Here is a 22,394-nt window from a genome sequence, read left to right as displayed (position 1 = left end):
GCTGTGTTTGATGGGCACAGTGTCAGCAATTGATGGGCACAGTGGCTGCGTTTGATGGGCACAGTGGCTGCGTTTGATGAGCACAGTGGCTGCGTTTGATGGGCACAGTGGCTGCGTTTGATGAGCACAGTGGCTGCGTTTGATGGGCACAGTGGCTACATTTGATGGGCACAGTGGCTACATTTGATGGGCACAGTGGCTACATTTAATGGGCATAGTGGCTGTGTTTGATGGGCACAGTGTCAGAAATTGATGGGCACAGTAGCTGCATTTGATGGCACAGTAGCGGCAATTGATGGGCACATTCGCTGCGTTTGATGGGCACAGTATCTGCGTTTGGGCACAGTGTTAGCAATTGATGGGCACAGTGTTAGCAATTGATGGCACAGTAGTGGCAATTGATGGGCACAGTGTTAGCAATTGATGGGCACAGTGTTAGCAATTGATGGGCACAGTGTTAGCAATTGATGGGCACAGTGTTAGCATTTGATGGCACAGTAGTGGCAATTGATGGGCACAGTGTCAGCAATTGATGGGCACAGTAGCTGCATTTGATGGGCACAGTGTCAGAAATTGATGGGCACAATGGCTGTATTTGACGGGCAGTGAGGCTGCATTTTTTTTTTTTAGTATGTTTGTGCCCCCCCAAACATTTTGGGCATCACCCGCCACTGTCTAACAGCCATTCCAATGACTACTTCTGAAGTCGCTGAGATATCAGAAAAGGTTCCTTCACTACTTTTGATGTGACTTGAGTGGCATGGACTGTAAAAGTCGCACTGACAATGACGTGACTTTGGGAGTCGCCGTCGGGGGCGGAGCCAAGGCCTCCCGCAGTACATAGAGCCTTCTAGTACATAAAGTCATGACTTTGATTTTCAGGAATACTTTGTAACAAATCCCATGAAGTGAAGAAGTTTGCGGCTTTCTCTGGACACCTCTCATGGGGAATCGCTCGGCGATCGGCTTATCTTGTCTTTGTGATCGATGGCTTGTTTATTATTTTCCCAAACTCTCTCCAAGATGTTATTACAGCTGTGCCACCCCCCCATGTATGATTAGGAGACCCTTCTACACATCCGAGGGGGAGACACAAGGGAAATAGGAAATAAAGCTTCGGGATCATTGGGGCCAAAAATCTGGAAAATCGTCACCGAGACGCAAAAATATTTGCATTCTTGGAATTTTGTTTGTAAATTCAACTATAACATTCCATGGAGGAGAAGCCGATCCCTTCATATGACGGAGGCGGGGAAGACGTCATTTACTACCGAAACCGCCTGCAGATCTCGGGGGCCCATCAATAAAGTGGAAGCTGTGGAGAAGTATAAAGCAGGGGGAGGTTATAAGAAGATCTCACAGAGCTTCTGTTCCATCCATTATCGGAAAATGGAAAGAGTATGGCACAACCGCAAACCTACCAAGACATGGCCGTCCACCCAATCTGACCGGGCCGGGCAAGGAGAGCGTTCATCAGAGAAGCAGCCAAGAGGTCCCATGGTAACTCTGGAGGAGCTGCACAGGAGCTGCACAGCTCAGGGGGGAGAATCTATCCACAGGACAACTATTAGTGGTCTCTCCACAAATCTGCCCTTTATGGAGGAGTGACAAGAAGAAAGACATTGAAGGAAGAAAGACATAAGAAGTCCTGTTTGCAGTTTGTGAGAAGCCATGTGGGGGAGGGGACACAGCAAACATGTGGGGGAGGGGACACAGCAAACATGTGGGGGAGGGGACACAGCAAACATGTGGGGGAGGGGACACAGCAAACATATGGGGGAGGGGACACAGCAAACATGAGGGGGGAGGGGAAACAGCAAACATGTGGGGGAGGGGAAACAGCAAACATGTGGGGGAGGGGACACAGCAAACATGTGGGGGAGGGGACACAGCAAACATGTGGGGGAGGGGACACAGCAAACATGTGGGGGAGGGGACACAGCAAACATGTGGGGGAGGGGACACAGCAAACATGTGGGGGAGGGGACACAGCAAACATGTGGGGGAGGGGACACAGCAAACATGTGGGGGGGACACAGCAAACATGTGGGGGAGGGGACACAGCAAACATGTGGGGGAGGGGACACAGCAAACATGTGGGGGAGGGGACACAGCAAACATGTGGGGGAGGGGACACAGCAAACACGTGGGGGAGGGGACACAGCAAACATGTGGGGGAGGGGACACAGCAAACATGTGGAAGAAGGAGCTCTGGTCACATGACACCAAAATTCAACTTTTCCGCTATGTGTGGGGAAAACTAACACTGCACATCACCCTGAACACACCATCCCCACCGTGAAACATGGTGGTGGCAGCATCATGTGGTGGGGATGCTTTTCTTCAGCAGGGACAGGGAAGCTGGTCAGAGTTGATGGGAAGATGGATGGAGACAAATACGGGACAATCTTAGAAGAAAAAGACTTGAGACTGGGGGGGGGGTTTACCTTCCAGCAGGACAACGACCCTAAAGTACAGCCAGAGCTACAATGGAATGGTTTAGATCAAAGCCTATCCATGTGTTAGAATGGCCCAGTCACAGTCCAGACCTAAATCCCATTGAGAATCTGTGGCAAGACCTGAAAATTGCTGATCACAGACGCTCTCCATCCAATCTGACAGAGACAGAGATATTTTACAGAGAAGAAGAATGGGCAAAAATGTCCCTCTCTAGATGTGCAAAGCTGGTAGAGACCCCCCCAAAAAGACTTGTAGAGAAAGGGGGTTCTACAAAGTATTGACTCCGGGGGGCGCCATACAAATGCCCCTCCCCCCCACACTTTTCACATATTTATTTGTATCATTTTCCTTCCACCTCACAATTATGTGACACTTTGTGTCTCTCACATAAAACCCCAATAAAATACATTTATGTTTTTGGGTGTAACATGAGAAAAAGAGGAGTGACTGTGCATCCGTATCACGCTACCGAGGGGGTAAAAAAGCCAAAAGGGCACTAGGCATTCCCCAAGATTTGATCTGCGGGTCCCAAGTTTCTTTTTAAACCCGGTAATTTTATTGTTTTATGGGAGACGGAAGTCTTTCATTAATCATTATCCAAGATAATATTTTTTTTTGTATTATTATTTTATTTATGTTTAATATATTTTTATTATACTTTGTCTTTTTTTTTTCATATATAGAATTTAACTTTTTTCTGAGTTTAGGTTTACATTTGTTCTGTACATGTTTTTTTTTTTTCATATACAGTATTTAACTTTTTTCTAAATATTTGTACTGTACATGCGTTTTTTTTTTTTTTTTTACATTCTTTATTTAAAGAAAGGAGTTCACCTCATACACTTTACAGAGTTCTACGCGTTTCAATCCACTTCCTGTCAGCCGTCTCGCTGCCTGTAGATAATAATACTTTCTGCGGTTAGCTTGGAGGTCATGTCCCCTCAGTGCTGTTCCGTACTATTATTATAATAGAGGAGAATACGGACCAATCAGTGACGATTAGAATGTCTCGTAATGGTCTTCATTGAGGTCTTTTTGCCCAGTGACAACCATTCTTCCGCCACCATTTCTTGTCCAGGGGGGTCAAACACACAGGATGTAGGGAAATCTCCCCTGCAGGGGCCACAGACAAAGCTTGACAGAAATGATAACTCTTCTTAGCCCCCATTCACACCTAGGAGTTTTGTCGCCTGTAGTGTGACGCCGCAGCAGCCCCGAGACGCTGGAGGGATGAAAACACATTGCCCTCTATGGAGATGGTTCACATCTCCATGCCGAACGCCGTACGCCGTACGCCTGCCGCCTGAAAAAAAGTCCCGGACCTTTTTTTCAGGCGGCTTTCGGCGTTCAGCATAGAAGATGTGAACCATCTCCATAGAGGGGGTGAGGCTGCATTCACAATCGCGGCGTTTTGTCGCCGCAAATCGCGGTACAAAATGCCGTGATTTTGTACGCCTAGGTGTGAATGCAGCCTTAGAGCCACAGGGTGGACTTTGGCTGAACTTACACTTTAGGAGGCCGTAGTTCAGATATTATGAGTTTGAACTCTAACCGTCTCCGTGTTCAAAGTCCCTCGGGAAAAGCTGAGTCACTGATTGCTCCGTATTCTCCTCAGAGACACGCAGAGGTCATTACCAGAGACGGCAACACAAAGCACACCCAGAGACACCTACAACTCACAATACCTCTTATAATAACTAAGGAGGTCCTGATTCCTCTATATAGATCTTTATATCACTAGAGGGGTCTTCATCAGGAGAAAGGAGGTCCGGATTCCTCTATATAGATCTTTATATCACTAGAGGGGTCTTCATCAGGAGGAAGGAGGTCCCGATTCTTCTATATAGATCTTTATATCACTAGAGGGGTCTTCATCAGGAGAAAGGAGGTCCTTATTCCTCTATATAGATCTTTATATCACTAGAGGGGTCTTCATCAGGGGGAAGGAGGTCCTGATTCCTCTATATAGATCTTTATATCACTAGAAGGGTCTTCATCAGGAGGAAGGAGGTCCTGATTCCTCTATATAGATCTTTATATCACTAGAGGGGTCTTCTTTAGGGGGAAGGAGGTCCTGATTCCTCTATATAGATCTTTATATCACTAGTGGGGTCTTCATCAGGAGGAAGGAGGTCCTTATTCCTTTATATAGATCTTTATATCACTAGAGGGGTCTTCATCAGGAGGAAGGAGGTCCTGATTCCTCTATATAGATCTTTATATCACTAGAGGGGTCACCAGCAGGAGGGAGGAGGTCCTGATTCCTCTATATAGATCTTTATATCACTAGAGGGGTCTTCATCAGGGGGAAGGAGGTCCTGATTCCTCTATATAGATCTTCATATCACTAGAGGGGTCACCAGCAGGAGGAAGGAGGTCCTGATTCCTCTATATAGATCTTTATATCACTAGATGGGTCACCAGCAGGAGGAAGGAGGTCCTGATTCCCCTATATAGATAATTATATCACTAGAGGGGTCTTCATCAGGGGGAAGGAGGTCCTGATCCCTCTATATAGATCTTTATATCACTAGAGGGGTCTTCATCAGGAGGAAGGAGGTCCTGATTCCTCTATATAGATCTTTATATCACTAGAAGGGTCTTCATCAGGAGGAAGGAGGTCATGATTCCTCTATATAGATCTTTATATCACTAGTGGGGTCTTCATCAGGAGGAAGGAGGTCCTTATTCCTTTATATAGATCTTTATATCACTAGAGGGGTCTTCATCAGGAGGAAGGAGGTCCTGATTCCTCTATATAGATCTTTATATCCCTAGAGGGGTCACCAGCAGGAGGAAGGAGGTCCCGATTCCTCTATATTGATCTTTATATCACTAGAGGGGTCACCAGCAGGAGGGAGGAGGTCCTGATTCCTCTATATAGATCTTTATATCACTAGAGGGGTCTTCATCAGGGGGAAGGAGGTCCTGATTCCTCTATATAGATCTTCATATCACTAGAGGGGTCACCAGCAGGGGGAAGGAGGTCCTGATTCCTCTATATAGATCTTTATATCACTAGAGGGGTCACCAGCAGGAGGAAGGAGGTCCTGATTCCTCTATATAGATAATTATATCACTAGAGGGGTCTTCATCAGGGGGGAGGAGGTTCTGATTCCTCTATATAGATCTTTATATCACTAGAGGGGTCTTCATCAGGAGGAAGGAGGTCCTGATTCCTCTATATAGATCTTTATATCACTAGAGGGGTCTTCATCAGGGGGAAGGAGGTCCTGATTCCTCTATATAGATCTTTATATCACTAGAGGGGTCTTCATCAGGAGGAAGGAGGTCCTGATTCCTCTATATAGATCTTTATATCACTAGAGGGGTCACCAGCAGGAGGGAGGAGGTCCTGATTCCTCTATATAGATCTTTATATCACTAGAGGGGTCTTCATCAGGGGGAAGGAGGTCCTGATTCCTCTATATAGATCTTCATATCACTAGAGGGGTCACCAGCAGGGGGAAGGAGGTCCTGATTCCTCTATATAGATCTTTATATCACTAGAGGGGTCACCAGCAGGAGGAAGGAGGTCCTGATTCCTCTATATAGATCTTTATATCACTAGAGGGGTCTTCATCAGGGGGAAGGAGGTCCTGATTCCTCTATATAGATCTTTATATCACTAGAGGGGTCTTCATCAGGGGGAAGGAGGTCTTGATTCCTCTATATAGATCTTTATATCACTAGAGGGGTCTTCATTGGGAGGAAGGAGGTCCTGATTCCTCTATATAGATCTTTATATCACTAGAGGGGTCACCAGCAGGAGGAAGGAGGTCCTGATTCCTCTATATAGATCTTTATATCACTAGAGGGGTCTTCATCAGGGGGAAGGAGGTCCTGATTCCTCTATATAGATCTTTATATCACTAGAGGGGTCTTCATCAGGGGGAAGGAGGTCTTGATTCCTCTATATAGATCTTTATATCACTAGAGGGGTCTTCATTGGGAGGAAGGAGGTCCTGATTCCTCTATATAGATCTTTATATCACTAGAGAGGTCTTCATCAGGGTGGAGGAGGTTCTGATTCCTCTATATAGATCTTTATATCACTAGAGGGGTCTTCATCAGGAGGAAGGAGGTCCTGATTCCTCTATATAGATCTTTATATCACTAGAGGGGTCTTCATCAGGGGGAAGGAGGTCCTGATTCCTCTATATAGATCTTTATATCACTAGAGGGGTCTTCATCAGGAGGAAGGAGGTCCTGATTCCTCTATATAGATCTTTATATCACTAGCCACTTCAGCCCCGGACCATTTGGCTGGCCAACGCCTGTCACTAGGCAGAACAGGGAAAGGTCTTGTTTACATAGGCATCCCCCCGTTCTGCCTCTCCTGGCCGCAATTGCGGGCCGCTGGCGAAAATTGAGTTCCCGGGACCCCGCAAGCGCACTCCCTAAGCACGTGGCAGGCACGCGGGCGCCCGCTGGGAGGCAAATTCGAGGGGATGTACAGTTACACCCATTTGCCTGCCCGTGGCATTCTGCTGACGTACATGCGGCGGTCGGGAAATGGTTAAAACTAACCTTAAAACGTATTTATTTATAGAAAGAGTTTTCGAGATTTCCAGCAGAGGTAGTCAGTCCATCAACAGGTGAACTTGCTGGGAACACCCCCAGATCTACTGTATACTCAAAAAATTAAAAAGAGGGGCAGACTTGATGGACCACGGGGGTCTTTTTCGGCAGACTTGATGGACCACGGGGGTCTTTTTCTGCCGTCACCAGTGGCATTGCTGGGTGGGGGGCGGGAAAGGCCGCACCCGGGTGACACCCGCCAGAGGGGTGAAACTCGTGGATAGCAGCACCGCTAAAACCGCCCGCCACCTGCTGCCCTTCACTCGCTCATGTCAGTGGGGACTGAAGCCGCCAAAGCCTCCTCCTCCTCTCTGTTTACATCCAGTGAGGAGGAGGAGCCAGAGGGCCACACACCGCTGTGTGTACATGTCCGCGGCCACGATGTTCTGAGGTCTGTACTGTACATGTGCGGGGGAGAGGGGTGCCTATGCTAATGGGGGGGTCTGCACCAAGTGGGATGTCTATACTGCAAGGGTCTGTACAGGGGGGGGGTATAATGCGGGGGTCTGTACTAAGGGGGGTTGTATAATGCGAGGGTCTGTACTAAGGGGGGGGTGTTATAATGTGGGGTCTGTACTAAGGGGGGTGTCTTTACTACAGGGGTTTGCACTAAGGGGGTGTCTATACTGATGGGGATCTGCACTAAGGGGGCGTCTATGCTGATGGGGGGGTCTGTACTAAGGAGGGGGTCTGTACTGATGGGGGGTCTGTACTAAGGGGGTGTCTATACTGATGGGGGTCTGCACTAAGGGGGGAGTCTATACTGATGGAGGGGGTCTGTACTAAGGGGGGTGTCTATACTGATGGGGGGGTCTGTACTAAGGGGGGTGTCTATACTGATGGAGGGGGGCTGTACTAAGGGGGGTGTCTATACTGATGGAGGGGGTCTGTACTAAGGGGGGGTGCCTATACTGATGGAGGGGGTCTGTACTAAGGGGGGGTGTCTATACTGATGGAGGGGGTCTGTACTAAGGGGGATGTCTATACTGATGGGGGGGTCTGTACTAAGGGGGGTGTCTATACTGATGGAGGGGGTCTGTACTAAGGGGGTGTCTATACTGATGGGGGGGTCTGTACTAAGGGGGGTGTCTATACTGATGGAGGGGGTCTGTACTAAGGGGGGTGTCTATACTGATGGGGGGGTCTGTACTAAGGGGGGTGTCTATACTGATGGGGGGGTCTGTACTAAGGGGGGTGTCTATACTGATGGGGGAGTCTGTACTACGGGGGGTGTCTATACGGATGGGGGGGTCTGCACTAAGGGGGTGTCTATACTTATGGGGGTCTGCACTAAGAGGGGGATTCTACACTGATGTGGCTGTCTGTACTGATGAGGGGGGTCTGTACTGAGAGAGGGGGTCGGTTCTGAGGGGGGTCTGTTCTTAGTGATGGGGATCTGTACTGAGGGAGGGGGGTCTGTACTGAGAGAGGGGGTCTCACCTGGTGACACCAACCCTAGTGACGCCACTGGCCGTCACTCTTCTATATTTCAAGGTATAGGTGAGGCTTTTTTACACTTATTTTGAGCAGAAATGTGATGTAATAAATTCATTGAAAGTCCAAAGTGAAGCGGATTCTCGGCCTGCTGTGTGACGTCTCATATTAGGTAAGATGTAAGAATTGGTGTTTTGGTAGCAAATTTCCCTTGAAAACCACAAGATTGGAAGCTGTCCTCCTCCTCCCTCTGCTCCTCCTCCCTCTGCTCTTCCTGTGACTCTCTACACTCATTCTCGGAAATGAAACACAACCCACACACACCCTTAACGTCATTATAAACCCACTTTAGGGAAAAAAACACTAACACCTGCAAGACAAAGTCATAATGATAATGAGCTAATATGCATACTAGCTCATTATGTAATACTCACCTGGGGTCAAAGCCCTCACTGCGGTTCCCAACACAGCGCCGTCCGGCGACATTTCGTCCTGGAGTTACTGTCAGGGAATTCCTATGAGGCATTATGCACATAGATGTGCGCAAGCGCATAGAGCGGCGAACAGGCGCACACATGCGCGGCTGAGGCCGCGATCGCACAGGCTCAATTCCCCTTGGCGCCAGACGGCCTGTTTAAGGGGAGTCTTGGGACCTATTCTTTGCTGACTGATCTTCAGCTGTGTCCTGTATCTGATCATGTGTGCTCTCCTACTTTATGACCCGGCTTGCTCTTGACCTTGGCTCTGTGTTCCATTCCTGTACGGCTCCTGATCCGACTCGGCTCCTGACCTTGGCTCTGTGTTCCGTTCCTGTACGGCTCCTGATCCGACTCGGCTCCTGACTTTGGCTCTGTGTTCCATTCCTGTACGGCTCCTGATCCGACTCGGCTCCTGACTTTGGCTCTGTGTTCCATTCCTGTACGGCTCCTGATCCGACTCGGCTCCTGACCTTGGCTCTGTGTTCCGTTCCTGTACGGCTCCTGATCCGACTCGGCTCCTGACTTTGGCTCTGTGTTCCATTCCTGTACGGCTCCTGATCCGACTCGGCTCCTGACTTTGGCTCTGTGTTCCATTCCTGTACGGCTCCTGATCCGACTCGGCTCCTGACTTTGGCTCTGTGTTCCATTCCTGTATGGCTCCTGATCTGACTCGGCTCCTGACTTTGGCTCTGTGTTCCATTCCTGTATGGCTCCTGATCCGACTCGGCTCCTGACTTTGGCTCTGTGTTCCATTCCTGTACGGCTCCTGATCCGACTCGGCTCCTGACCTTGGCTCTGTGTTCCATTCCTGTACGGCTCCTGATCCGACTCGGCTCCTGACTTTGGCTCTGTGTTCCATTCCTGGATGGCTACCTGTTCCTGATCTGACTCGGCTCCTGACTTTGGCTCTGCCTACGTTTTGGTACCTCGCTGCCCGCCTGCTGACGAGCCTGGCTATCCCTGAGATCAGTGGCGGTGCATCCATAGAGGGCGCAGGAGCGCCGCCGCCTCTCTCTTCTGCGCCGCCACTGAAAAACAATACATAGATTCTTGCATTGCATGAATCTACGTATTGTCGCCGCTGCCGCCCACTTATTCAGATGGCCGGCCCCCTGGTGAGCGCCGGCCATATGAATAACGGCAGCTGGTTGGCTGTGGAAGTGTCTATTAGAGCCAGCGGCCTGAGGGCTCTAATCGGCTTTCAATTAGTTAAAGCGGTGGTTCACCCTCCTTAACATCATTATATCATTAAATTCGGCATCGTAGCGTGAGCTACAGTATGCCGGTCTTAAATTTTTAATCCCCGTACTCACTGTGCTATGGATCATTGAAGATTCCGACTCCCGTGGGGAATGGGTGTGCCTATGGAGAGGGAGGATGATTGACGGCCGGCTCTGGCACGTCACGCTCCCCGAAGACAGCCGGAGTAGGTCTCGGCTCTTCACGGCGCCTGCGCACAGGCTATGCGCAGGCGCCGTGAAGAGCCAAGCCTATTTCGGCTATTTCCGGAGAAGCGTGACGTGCCAGAGCCGGCCGTCAATCACCTTCTCTCACCATAGGAACGCCCATTCCCCGGAATCTTCAATGATCCATAGCACAGTGAGTACGGGGATAAAAAATGTAAGACCGGCATACTGTAGCTCGCGCTACGATGCCGAATGTAATGGTCTAATAAAATTTTTATTTTTTTATTTTTTTAATAGGGTGAACCCCCGCTTTAAAGAGGGGATGCAGGGGGTGTGCGTTCCCTGGTTAACACTGACAGGCGTCTCAGCCAATCAGGTTCACCGGGTCTGGTTACCGGTAACCTGATTGGCTGAAGTGACATCGAGGGCGGCTAAAATCGAGGGATCGTGGAGGAGGATCCGAGGATGGCTGAACGAGAAAGGTAAGTGCCAGGCGGGGGGGGGGGGGGGGGTGGCACAAACTCTCCTCGCCCCTGTCCCGGTGAAGGTACTCTCCTCACCCCCGTCCCGGTGAAGGTACTCTCCTCGCCCCCGTCCCTGTGAAGGTACTCTCCCCATCCCGGTGAAGGTGCTCTCCTCACCCCCGTCCCGGTGAAGGTACTCTCCTCGCCCCCGTCCCGGTGAAGGTACTCTCCCCATCCCGGTGAAGGTGCTCTCCTCACCCCCGTCCCGGTGAAGGTACTCTCCTCGCCCCCATCCCGGTGAAGGTACTCTCCTCACCCCCGTCCCGGTGAAGGGACTCTCCTCACCCCCGTCCCAGTGAAGGTACTCTCCCCGTCCCGGTGAAGGTGCTCTCCTCACCCCGTCCCGGTGAAGGTACTCTCCTCGCCCCCGTCCCAGTGAAGGTACTCTCCCCATCCCGGTGAAGGTACTCTCCTCGCCCCTGTCCCGGTGAAGGTACTCTCCTCACCCCCGTCCCGGTGAAGGTACTCTCCTCGCCCCCGTCCCTGTGAAGGTACTCTCCCCATCCCAGTGAAGGTGCTCTCCTCACCCCCGTCCCGGTGAAGGTACTCTCCTCGCCCCCGTCCCGGTGAAGGTACTCTCCCCATCCCGGTGAAGGTGCTCTCCTCACCCCCGTCCCGGTGAAGGTACTCTCCTCGCCCCCATCCCGGTGAAGGTGCTCTCCTCACCCCCGTCCCGGTGAAGGTACTCTCCTCGCCCCCGTCCCGGTGAAGGTACTCTCCTCACCCCCGTCCCGGTGAAGGTACTCTCCTCGCCCCCGTCCCAGTGAAGGTACTCTCCCCGTCCCGGTGAAGGTGCTCTCCTCACCCCCGTCCCGGTGAAGGTACTCTCCTCGCCCCCGTCCCAGTGAAGGTACTCTCCCCATCCCGGTGAAGGTACTCTCCTCGCCCCTGTCCCGGTGAAGGTACTCTCCTCACCCCCTGTCCCGGTGAAGGTACTCTCCTCGCCCCCGTCCCTGTGAAGGTACTCTCCCCGTCCCGGTGAAGGTGCTCTCCTCACCCCCGTCCCGGTGAAGGTACTCTCCTCGCCCCCGTCCCGGTGAAGGTACTCTCCCCATCCCGGTGATGGTGCTCTCCTCACCCCCGTCCCGGTGAAGGTACTCTCCTCGCCCCCGTCCCGGTGAAGGTACTCTCCTCACCCCCGTCCCGGTGAAGGTACTCTCCTCGCCCCCGTCCCAGTGAAGGTACTCTCCCCGTCCCGGTGAAGGTGCTCTCCTCACCCCCGTCCCGGTGAAGGTACTCTCCTCGCCCCCGTCCCAGTGAAGGTACTCTCCCCATCCCGGTGAAGGTACTCTACTCGCCCCCGTCTCAGTGAAGGTACTCTCCTCGCCCCCGTCTCAGTGAAGGTACTCTCCTCGCCCCCGTCTCAGTGAAGGTACTCTCCTCGCCCCCGTCTCAGTGAAGGTACTCTCCTCGCCCCCGTCCCAGTGAAGGTACTTTCCCCATCCCGGTGAAGGTACTCTCCCCGCCCCCGTCCCGGTGAAGGTACTTTCCTCACCCCCATCCCGGTGACACTACGTTATGTACACAATGCTTCTGCAGACGGCGGCGGGCTAAGTATGGACTTCCTGCTGTATTCATTCTGTACTCAATTCTTACATTGTGGTCTCATCTGCTTCCCCACCCCCGCTCTGTCACCCGAGGAGTGAGGACACTCAGAGGTTCAGTGTAAATGGTAATTCAGCTTTTTATGTAAATCTGTTGGGAGGATCTATAAGAAGGCAGCAGAGCTCTGTCCCCAAATGTCACAAAATACCAATGTGTGCAAATCATTTATGGTTCACCCGTCCCGGTGAAGGTACTCTCCTCACCCCCGTCCCGGTGAAGGTACTCTCCTCGCCCCCATCCCAGTGAAGGTACTCTCCTCGCCCTCGTCCCAGTGAAGGTACTCTCCTCGCCCCTGTCCCAGTGAAGGTACTCTCCTCGCCCTCGTCCCAGTGAAGGTACTCTCCGCGCCCCCGTCCCAGTGAAGGTACTCTCCTCGCCCTCGTCCCAGTGAAGGTACTCTCCTCGCCCCCATCCCGGTGAAGGTACTCTCCTCGCCCCCGTTCCGATGAAGGTACTCTCCTCACCCCCGTCCCAGTAAAGGTACTCTCCTCGCCCCTGTCCCGGTGAAGGTACTCTCCTCGCCCCCGTCCCGGTGAAGGTACTCTCCTCGCCCCCGTTCCAGTGAAGGTACTCTCCTCACCCCCGTCCCAGTGAAGGTACTCTCCTCGCCCCCATCCCGGTGAAGGTACTCTCCTCACCCCGTCCCAGTGAAGGTACTCTCCTCACCCCCGTCCCAGTGAAGGTACTCTCCTCACCCCCGTCCCGGTGAAGGTACTCTCCTCGCCCCCTTCCCGGTGAAGGTACTCTCCTCACCCCCATCCCAGTGAAGGTACTCTCCTCGCCCCCTTCCCGGTGAAGGTACTCTCCTCACCCCCCTCCCAGTGAAGGTACTCGCCCCCGTCCCGGTGAAGGTACTCTCATCACCCCCGTCCCGGTGAAGGTACTCTCCTCGCCCCCATCCCGGTGAAGGTACTCTCCTCGCCCCCGTCCCAGTGAAGGTACTCTCCTCACCCCCGTCCCAGTGAAGGTACTCTCCTCGCCCCCTTCCCGGTGAAGGTACTCTCCTCACCCCCGTCCCAGTGAAGGTACTCTCCTCACCCCCGTCCCGGTGAAGGTACTCTCCTCACCCCCGTCCCGGTGAAGGTACTCTCCTCACCCCCGTCCCAGTGAAGGTACTCTCCTCGCCCCCTTCCCGGTGAAGGTACTCTCCTCACCCCTGTCCCGGTGAAGGTACTCTCCTCGCCCCTGTCCCGGTGAAGGTACTCTCCTCGCCCCCTTCCCGGTGAAGGTACTCTCCTCACCCCCCTCCCAGTGATGGTACTCGCCCCCGTCCCGGTGAAGGTACTCTTCTCACCCCTGTCCCGGTGAAGGTACTCTCCTCACCCCCGTCCCAGTGAAGGTACTCTCCTCACCCCCCGTCCCAGTGAAGGTACTCTCCTCGCCCCCTTCCTGATGAAGGTACTCTCCTCACCCCCTCCCAGTGAAGGTACTCTCCTCGCCCCCGTCCCGGTGAAGGTACTCTCCTCGCCCCAGTCCCGGTGAAGGTACTCTCCTCACCCCCGTCCCTGTGAAGGTACTCTCCTCACCCCCGTCCCAGTGAAGGTACTCTCCTCACCCCCGTCCCGGTGAAGGTACTCTCCTCACCCCCGTCCCGGTGAAGGTACTCTCCTCACCCCCGTCCCGGTGAAGGTACTCTCCTCACCCCCGTCCCAGTGAAGGTACTCTCCTCACCCCCGTCTCGGTGACGCCACGTTATGTACACAATGCTTCTGAAAAATGGCGGCGGGCTAAGTATGGACTTCCTGCTGTATTCATTCTGTACTCAATTCTTACATTGTGGTCTCATCTGCTCCCCCACCCCCGCTCTGTCACCCGAGGAGTGAGGACACTCAGAGGTTTCAGTGTAAATGGTAATTCAGCTTTTATGTGCTGTCCTCTGCACACCGTACGACACGCACTCCTGTCCTCTGCACACCGTATGACACGCACTCCTGTCCTCTGTACGCCGTACGACACGCACTCCTGTCTTCTGCACACCGTACGACACGCACTCCTGTCCTCTGCACACCGTACAACATGCACTCCTGTCCTCTGCACACCGTACAACATGCACTCCTGTCCTCTGCACACCGTACAACATGCACTCCTGTCCTCTGCACACCGTACAACACGCACTCCTGTCCTCTGTACGCCGTACGACACGCACTCCTGTCCTCTGTACGCCGTACGACACACACTCCTGTCCTCTGCACACTGTACGACACGCACTCCTGTCCTCTGCACACCGTACAGCATGCACTCCTGTCCTCTGCACACCATACAACATGCACTCCTGTCCTCTGCACACCGTACAACACGCACTCCTGTCCTCTGTACACCATACGACACGCACTCCTGTCCTCTGCACACCATACAACACGCACTCCTGTCCTCTGCACACCGTACGACATGCACTCCTGTCCTCTGCACACCGTACAACACGCACTCCTGTCCTCTGCACACCGTACGACACGCACTCCTGTCCTCTGCACACCATACGGCACGCACTCCTGTCCTCTGCACACCATACAACATGCACTCCTGTCCTCTGCACACCGTACGACACGCACTCCTGTCCTCTGCACACCGTACGACACGCACTCCTGTCCTCTGCACACCGTACGACACGCACTCCTGTCCTCTGCACACCATACAACACGCACTCCTGTCCTCTGCACACCATACGACACGCACTCCTGTCCTCTGCACACCATACAACATGCACTCCTGTCCTCTGCACACCGTACGACACGCACTCCTGTCCTCTGCACACCATACAACATGCACTCCTGTCCTCTGCACACCGTACGACACGCACTCCTGTCCTCTGCACACCATACAACACGCACTCCTGTCCTCTGCACACCGTACGACACGCACTCCTGTCCTCTGCACACCGTACAAAACGCACTCCTGTCCTCTGCACACCATACAACACGCACTCCTGTCCTCTGCACACCGTACAACACGCACTCCTGTCCTCTGTACACCATACAACATGCACTCCTGTCCTCTGTACGCCGTACGACACGCACTCCTGTCCTCTGTACACCGTACGACACGCACTCCTGTTCTCTGCACACCGTACAACACGCACTCCTGTCCTCTGCACACCGTACAACACGCACTCCTGTCCTCTGCACACCGTACAACACGCACTCCTGTCCTCTGTACGCCGTACGACACGCACTCCTGTCCTCTGTACACCGTACGACACGCACTCCTGTCCTCTGCACACCATACGACATGCATGCCAGGCAACTTGCACTCTTGAACCGTGCGCTCTCCGTCTTAAGCATTTCTGACCCCTGCGTTCTGTGTGATAAGCCCCACGCACTAATAGCGCATTTTTTGCCACACATGCACAATTCGCCAATGCACACATCCTTAAGTCCCCTCGGCTGAACTCTCACCCCCCCCACCCCCAGAGGAAAATGGTAATGATCGGCGGCTCCGTACCTGACTCCACTACTTGTTCTATTTCGAGGTCCTGCTTCCATATTTTCCTTTTACTGCTGTAAATATTTACACTGAATTTAGAGTTTTTATGCCCTAAAATAGTCCCAGAAATTTTATTTTACTGACCGTCCTTTATAAATGAGTATTTTCCGAACTTCGGCACGCAATGTGACATCTAAACAACCGATGAGAAATTAAGTGTTTATGTTGAGTATTCAACACCCGGCATGGAGGAGGAAACCTCTCAGATCCGGAGCTGTTTGCTTCGCTCTTCAGTAGATTAATGAACTGACCTTCCTGCACCGGAGATGTTTATTATCACGTCACCGCCTCTTATAGGTGACCTTTTAGTAACTTTGGAGGACTTCATTAACCCCTCGCCACCCGGGCCAAATCTGACACTTCTCTCCTACATGTAAAAATCTGCAATTTTTTTTTTCTAGAAAATTACACAGAACCCCCAAACATTATATATGTTTCTTTTTTTAGCAGAGACCCCAGAGAATACAATGGCGATTGTTGAAACTTTTTTTTTCGCACTGTATTTGCGCAGCAATTTTTCGAACGGGAAACGTTTTGCAAAGTTAGCCCAATGTTTTTGTATAAGATGTGAAAGATGAAGTTACGCCGAGTAATTAGATACCTAACATGTCACACTTCAAAATTGCACACGCTCGTGGAATGGCGCCACACTTCGGTACTTAAAAATCCCCATAGACAACGCACTTTAATTTTTTTTACTGGTTACATGTTTTGAGTTACAGAGGAGGTCTAGAGCTAGAATTATCGCTCTCGCTCTAACGTTCGTGACGATACCTCACATGTGTGGAATGAACACCGTTTTCATATGTGGGCGTCACTTACGTATGCGTTTGCTTCTGCGTGCGAGCGCACGGGGGCGCTTTAAAAAATATATATTTATTGTTAATTATACTTTCTTTTTGTTAGTTTGACAAAACAATGGGGTCACTTTTATTCCTATTACTAGGATTGTAAAGATCCCTTATAATAGGAATATGACATGACAGGTCCTCTTTACAGTGAGATCTGGGGGGGGGGGGGGGGGAGGGGTCAATAAGACACAACATCTCACCTGAAACAACAATGGTACAAAGCATTGAAAAGTTATTTGCAAATTAAATCATTTTTTTTTTATTTTGCGCTTTTTTTTATGTGAAACGCGTAAATATGTTAAAAGTGTAAAAAATATAAATTAACAAAGCAAAAAAAAAAAGTTATAATCATTAATAGTCTATAAAATAGAAGTGAACAAAAATAAAAAATCAGCAGGAAAATAATAAAGGAGAAGGAGAATAAGGAGTTAACGAAGGCTGATTAGAGTAAATTAACCACTCAAGACCCGGACCATTATGCAGGTAAAGGACCCGGGCAGTTTTTGCGATTCGGCACTGCGTCGCTTTAACTGACAATTGCGCGGTCGTGCGACGTGACTCCTAAACTAAATCGGCGTCCTTTTTTCCCACAAATAGAGCTTTCTTTTGGTGGTATTTGATCACCTCTGCGGTTTTTATTTCTTGCGCTATAAACAAAAAAAGAGCGACAATTTTCAGAGATGCAATATTTTTTACTTTTTGCTATAATAAATATCCCCCAAAAATATATAAAAAAAAAACCATTTTTTTCCTCAGTTTAGGCCGATACGTATTCTTCTACATATTTTTGGTAAAGAAAATCGTAATAAGCGTTTATCGATTGGTTTGCGCACAATTTATAGCGTTTACAAAATAGGGGATAGTTTTATGGCATTTTTACTACTAATGGCGGCGATCAGCGATTTTTTTCGTGACTGCGACATTATGGCGGACACATCGAACAATTTTGACACATTTTTGGGATCATTGTCATTTTCACAGCAAAAAATGCTATAAAAATGCACTGATTACTGTGAAAATGACAATGGCAGTTTGGGAGTTAACCACTAGGGGGCGCTGATGAGGTTATGTGTGCAATGCGCACGCCTGGGCACTAGCAGAGGATGTGCCCAGCCGTGCCATTCTGCCAATGTAAATGTAAGCAGTTAAAAAAAAAATCGATTTTTACTTAAATTTTTTTTTTATTCTTTATTTTACTTAAATGTTTTTATTTTTACGCTTTCTTTTTACATTTTTTATTTTTTTGATCACTTTTATTCCCTGTGTGCTCGTGCACAGAAGCGAACGCATACGTAAGTCCCGCCCACATATTAAACGCTGTTCAAACCACACATGTGAGGTATCGCCACGTGCGTTAGAGAAAGAGCAACAATTCTCGCCCAAGACCTCCTCTGTAACTCTAAATATGTAACCTGTAAAAATTGTTTAAAGCGTCGCCTATGGAGATTTTTAAGTACCAATAATTGCCGCCATTCCACGATTGTGCGCAATTTTTAAAAGCGCGACATGTTAGGTATCTATCTACTCGGTGTAACATCATCTTTCACATTCTACAAAACAAATCGGGCTAACTTTACTGTTTTTTTTTTAATTTGTGATTTTTCCAAAATAAATGCGATTTTAAAAATTGCTGTGTAAATACCGTGTGACATAAAAAGTTGCAATGACCGCCATTTTATTCCCTATGGTCTCTGCTAAAAAAAAAAACATATATATATATAAAATGTTTGAGTAATTTTCGAAAAATTGATGATTTTTTCATGTCTTTTTTTTCAATGTAGCGCACATTGTAGCGAAGTGTCAGGATTGGCCCGGGTGGGAAATGGTTTACATCCTGATACGGAAAGGCTTCTTTACGGTAATGGGCTGTGAAAACGTAGAATAGACTTCCACAGGAATGAGGAGACGCGGCTCTGTAGGTTTTCACAACAAGGCGCGGTGCGTTCCGAAAATGTACAAAATATAAGCAGCTATTAATAGAAGTAATGACACGGCGGGGAGAGGCGGGGCTAGGGAGTGTCTTAAGGGAATTTCTGTTCTGTTCTTCAAATTTGGTCATTTTATAAAGTTGTTTTTTGTTTTATTTTTTGCTTTATTGTTTTATTTTTTTGCTTTCTTTTGGGTAAACTTTGTGTTAAAGTAAAATTAAAATGCGAAACTTTTTTTTTATTTTGGATACCGCATTGGAGGGTAATAACCCCGTCAGTTTTTGATTTTTTTTGACAGCTTCACTTCCTGTCTCATAGCCAAAACACAGGGGGCGTAACTACAGGGGGTCACAATTGCTCCAGGGGGCGCTTGCGGCTCCTGTGCTGTGTACACCTGGATAGGAGGGGTGGCATATAGAGCACGGGTCTCAAACTGGTGTGAAACTACAAGTCCCATGAGGCATTGCAAGGCTGACAGTTACAAGCATGACTCCCATAAGGTGTCCCCGCGATCGTGTCACGGAGTTGAAGAACGGGGAGATGTCACTGATCGTCTGTTCCCTCTCATCAGGAGCAGCGATCAGTGACGTGCCGCTCATAGCCACGCCCCCTAACAGTTAGAAGCACTCCCTAGGACACACTTAACCCCTTCAGCGCCCCCTACAGGTTAACCCAGGGGTCTCCAAACTGCGGCCCTGGGGCCAGATGCAGCCCTTTGCTTGCCTTCGTCTGGCCCTTGGGGCACTATTCCTTCCACTGACACCAACAATGGGGAATCATTCTTGTTGCTGAAGCCACCAATGGGGCACTATTCATCCAACTGACACTATCCAAAGGGTACAATTCCTTCTATTGACACCAACAATGGGGCACTAGTCCTCCCACTGACACCAAAGATATGGTGTTGTTTACTCCCAATGGCCCTAGTCCGGCCCTCCTAAAGTCTGAAGGACAGTAAGCTGGCCCTTTGTTTAGAAAATTTGGAGACCCTTGGGTTAACCCCTTCACTGCCAGTGTAATTTTTACAGTAATCAGTGCGTTTTTATAGTGCTGATCGCTGTATAAATGATAATGAATACATAAATGTGTCAAAAGTGTCCGATGTGTCCGCCATAATGTCGCAGTCACGATAAAAATTATTGATAAAAATGCCATAAAACTACCCCCTATTTTGTAGACGCTATAACTTTTGCGCAAACCAAACAATAAACGCTTATTGCGATTTTTTTTTTTACCAAAAATATGTAGAAGAATACGTATCGGCCTAAACTGAGGAAAATAAACATTTTTTTTATATATTTTTGGGGGATATTTATTACAGCAAAAAGTAAAAAATATTGCATTTTATTTTTTCAAAATTGTCGCTCTATTTTTGTTTATAGCGCAAAAAATAAAAACCGCAGAGGTGATCAAATACCACCAAAAGAAAGCTCTATTTGTGGGGAAAAAAGTACGCCAATTTTGTTTGGGAGCCACGTCGCACGACCGCGCAATCGTCAGTTAAAGCGACGCAGTGCCGAATCGCAAAAAGTGGCCTGGTCTTTGACCAGCCAAATGGTGGTTAAGGGTTCTAAAGATGCAATTAATTCTTGTCTTTTAGTTGAACTTGATGGACGTTTTTTCTTCTTCTTCCAATTTGACGAACTATAAATTGATGTATTTCAGGTTTCTGCACAGACTACAAATGCATCTTCTTTTTTGGAGCTCTGCGACCAGCACACCCCGCCATCTTCCCGCACCCTACTCCTTGTTGGATACAGCGTGTTGATGCCCCTCGGAGTCATATTGAACGGTGTGTCCCTCGTTGTGTTCCTGCGTTGGCTACGACCTCTCTCAGTGGTGGGAACCTTCCTTTGTAACCTGGCACTCAGCGACCTGATCTTCACCCTCTCGCTGCCCCTGAGAATCTACTACTATGCCAACAACCATTGGCCCTTTGGCTCCGTCCTCTGTCGCCTCTCTGGATCCATTTTCCACATCAACATGTACGGCAGCTGCCTCTTCCTCTTTTGCATAAACGTGGACCGTTACTTGGCCATTGTGCACCCTTTGCGGTTCCGCCACCTGCGGCGGCCCAAGGTTGCCCTTCGGACTTGTTTATGTGTCTGGCTGGTGATCATCGGTGGTTCGGTGCCGGCTGCCATGGTACACGACTCAAAGGATTGCTGGAATGGATCTGAAAGGGTTCAGCGCTGTTTTGAGGGTTTAAGTAGTTGGGGGGGCTTTTTATTCCCACTGCTGTTAGTGGCGGAGGTGATTGGTTTTCTTTTACCCCTTACTGCCGTAGTGTACGGTTCCAGCCACGTGTTCTTCGAGTTGTGCCGGGCAGCGGAAGGAGGGGCAAAGCGGCATCGCAAAACCATCCGGCTCCTCATCCTCAACCTCAGTATCTTCCTCTTTTGTTTTGTTCCTTACAACTCAACTCTGGTTGCCTATGGCCTTCTCCGGGCCGAACTTGTACCCGACTGGTGGGACTCAAAAACGACTTTAAAGAAAATTATCTCAATCACCGTCCTACTAGCCAGCACCAACTGCGCACTTGACCCATTGGTTTATTACTTTAGCACCGAGGGATTCCGAAACACATTAAGTCAAATTGCGCGCAGCAGTAAGTCCTCCAAGGAGAAGAGCTCCTCCGGCAGGATTACGGGTGACACTGTGGCCTCCGACCATAAGGTGAAAAGTCTTGGGATTACTCCTCTTTCCAGCAAAGACTACGAGAATAACGAGAAGCGAATGGCTCAGGTTAAGTTTGGTGTGACCAACGGCAGTGAGAAGAAAAGAATGATCGAGGAATCCGAGATTTGAGTCAGTATTGAATGGAACTCAACGCACTTGAAGGCCTCAGCCAAGTATGAACAACGTGTAGCACAAGGACTTCTGGACCATATGTTTTAGAGATGGGAGGGAAGGGTTTAGAAGTTGTAGGCCGTGTCTCTTTGGGAAGAGTTTTCTTTGCTTCCTGTCATCTAAGAAGCAATCTTACATAGCGGAGTCCCCATTTGAACTTTACCCCCCCCCCCCCTCTTCCTATTCCAACGACACCCCCAAACTTTTACTTCCCCCTCAATTTTACTCCCGGTGCCAATGGTTCCTAGAAGAAACTGAGGTGGTGGATCTCCCCAACAGAGACACAACCCATAAGAAAAACTAGACATGCGCACACTGAAATATTTCCGTTTTGCTTGAAAAATAAATGTATTTAGTTACTCCCGAAATTCGTTTTTATTTATTTTGTTTTGTTAAAAAATGCATTTGTCCGAAAAATCCGAATGAATGAAGGTCGAATCTGTCAATTGAAGGCTTCATGGTGTCTGTCGGATGTTCTAAGAAGATTCCATGAAGCAGCCTAACTTTTTCGCCACAGCGATATATTTATTAATTATTATTACTAGTCAACCAACATTAGAATTCTACTATAGCTTGTGGGCGGAGCATTCGACTAGAAATGTACGATCGCGGCATTGTGCAGTTTAGCTGCTTCGTCGAATCTTCTTAGAACATTCAACAGACACCATAAGCAGTGGCGGCTGGTGCTCAATTTTTTTTTTGGGGGGGGGCAAACAAACTGAAAAAACATTAATTGCAGCCACTGTGCCCATTAAACGCAGCCAGTTTGACCCCTCAAATGCAGCCAGTTTGTGCC

The 22,394-nt window shown here is 49.7% G+C and overlaps 1 protein-coding gene across 1 annotated transcript in view; it reads left to right on the top strand.

The window, feature by feature from the left end:
* The window catches only part of LPAR5 (lysophosphatidic acid receptor 5), a 36,894-nt gene extending 14,928 nt beyond the window's left edge, over positions 1–21,966 (top strand). Inside the window, exon 2 of the mRNA XM_040361196.1 lies at positions 20,414–21,966. Coding sequence (XP_040217130.1) covers positions 20,414–21,556 — 1,143 coding nt within the window. The 3' untranslated portion in view covers positions 21,557–21,966. The remainder of the gene's footprint in view (positions 1–20,413) is intronic.
* Positions 21,967–22,394: the final 428 nt, after the last annotated feature.

This window comes from Rana temporaria, chromosome 8, assembly GCF_905171775.1.
Source record: "Rana temporaria chromosome 8, aRanTem1.1, whole genome shotgun sequence".
In the NCBI taxonomy this organism is placed as follows: Eukaryota; Metazoa; Chordata; class Amphibia; order Anura; family Ranidae; genus Rana; species Rana temporaria.
Note: the sequence above shows the minus strand (reverse complement) of the source record. Positions and strands in the feature narration are given on the sequence as shown.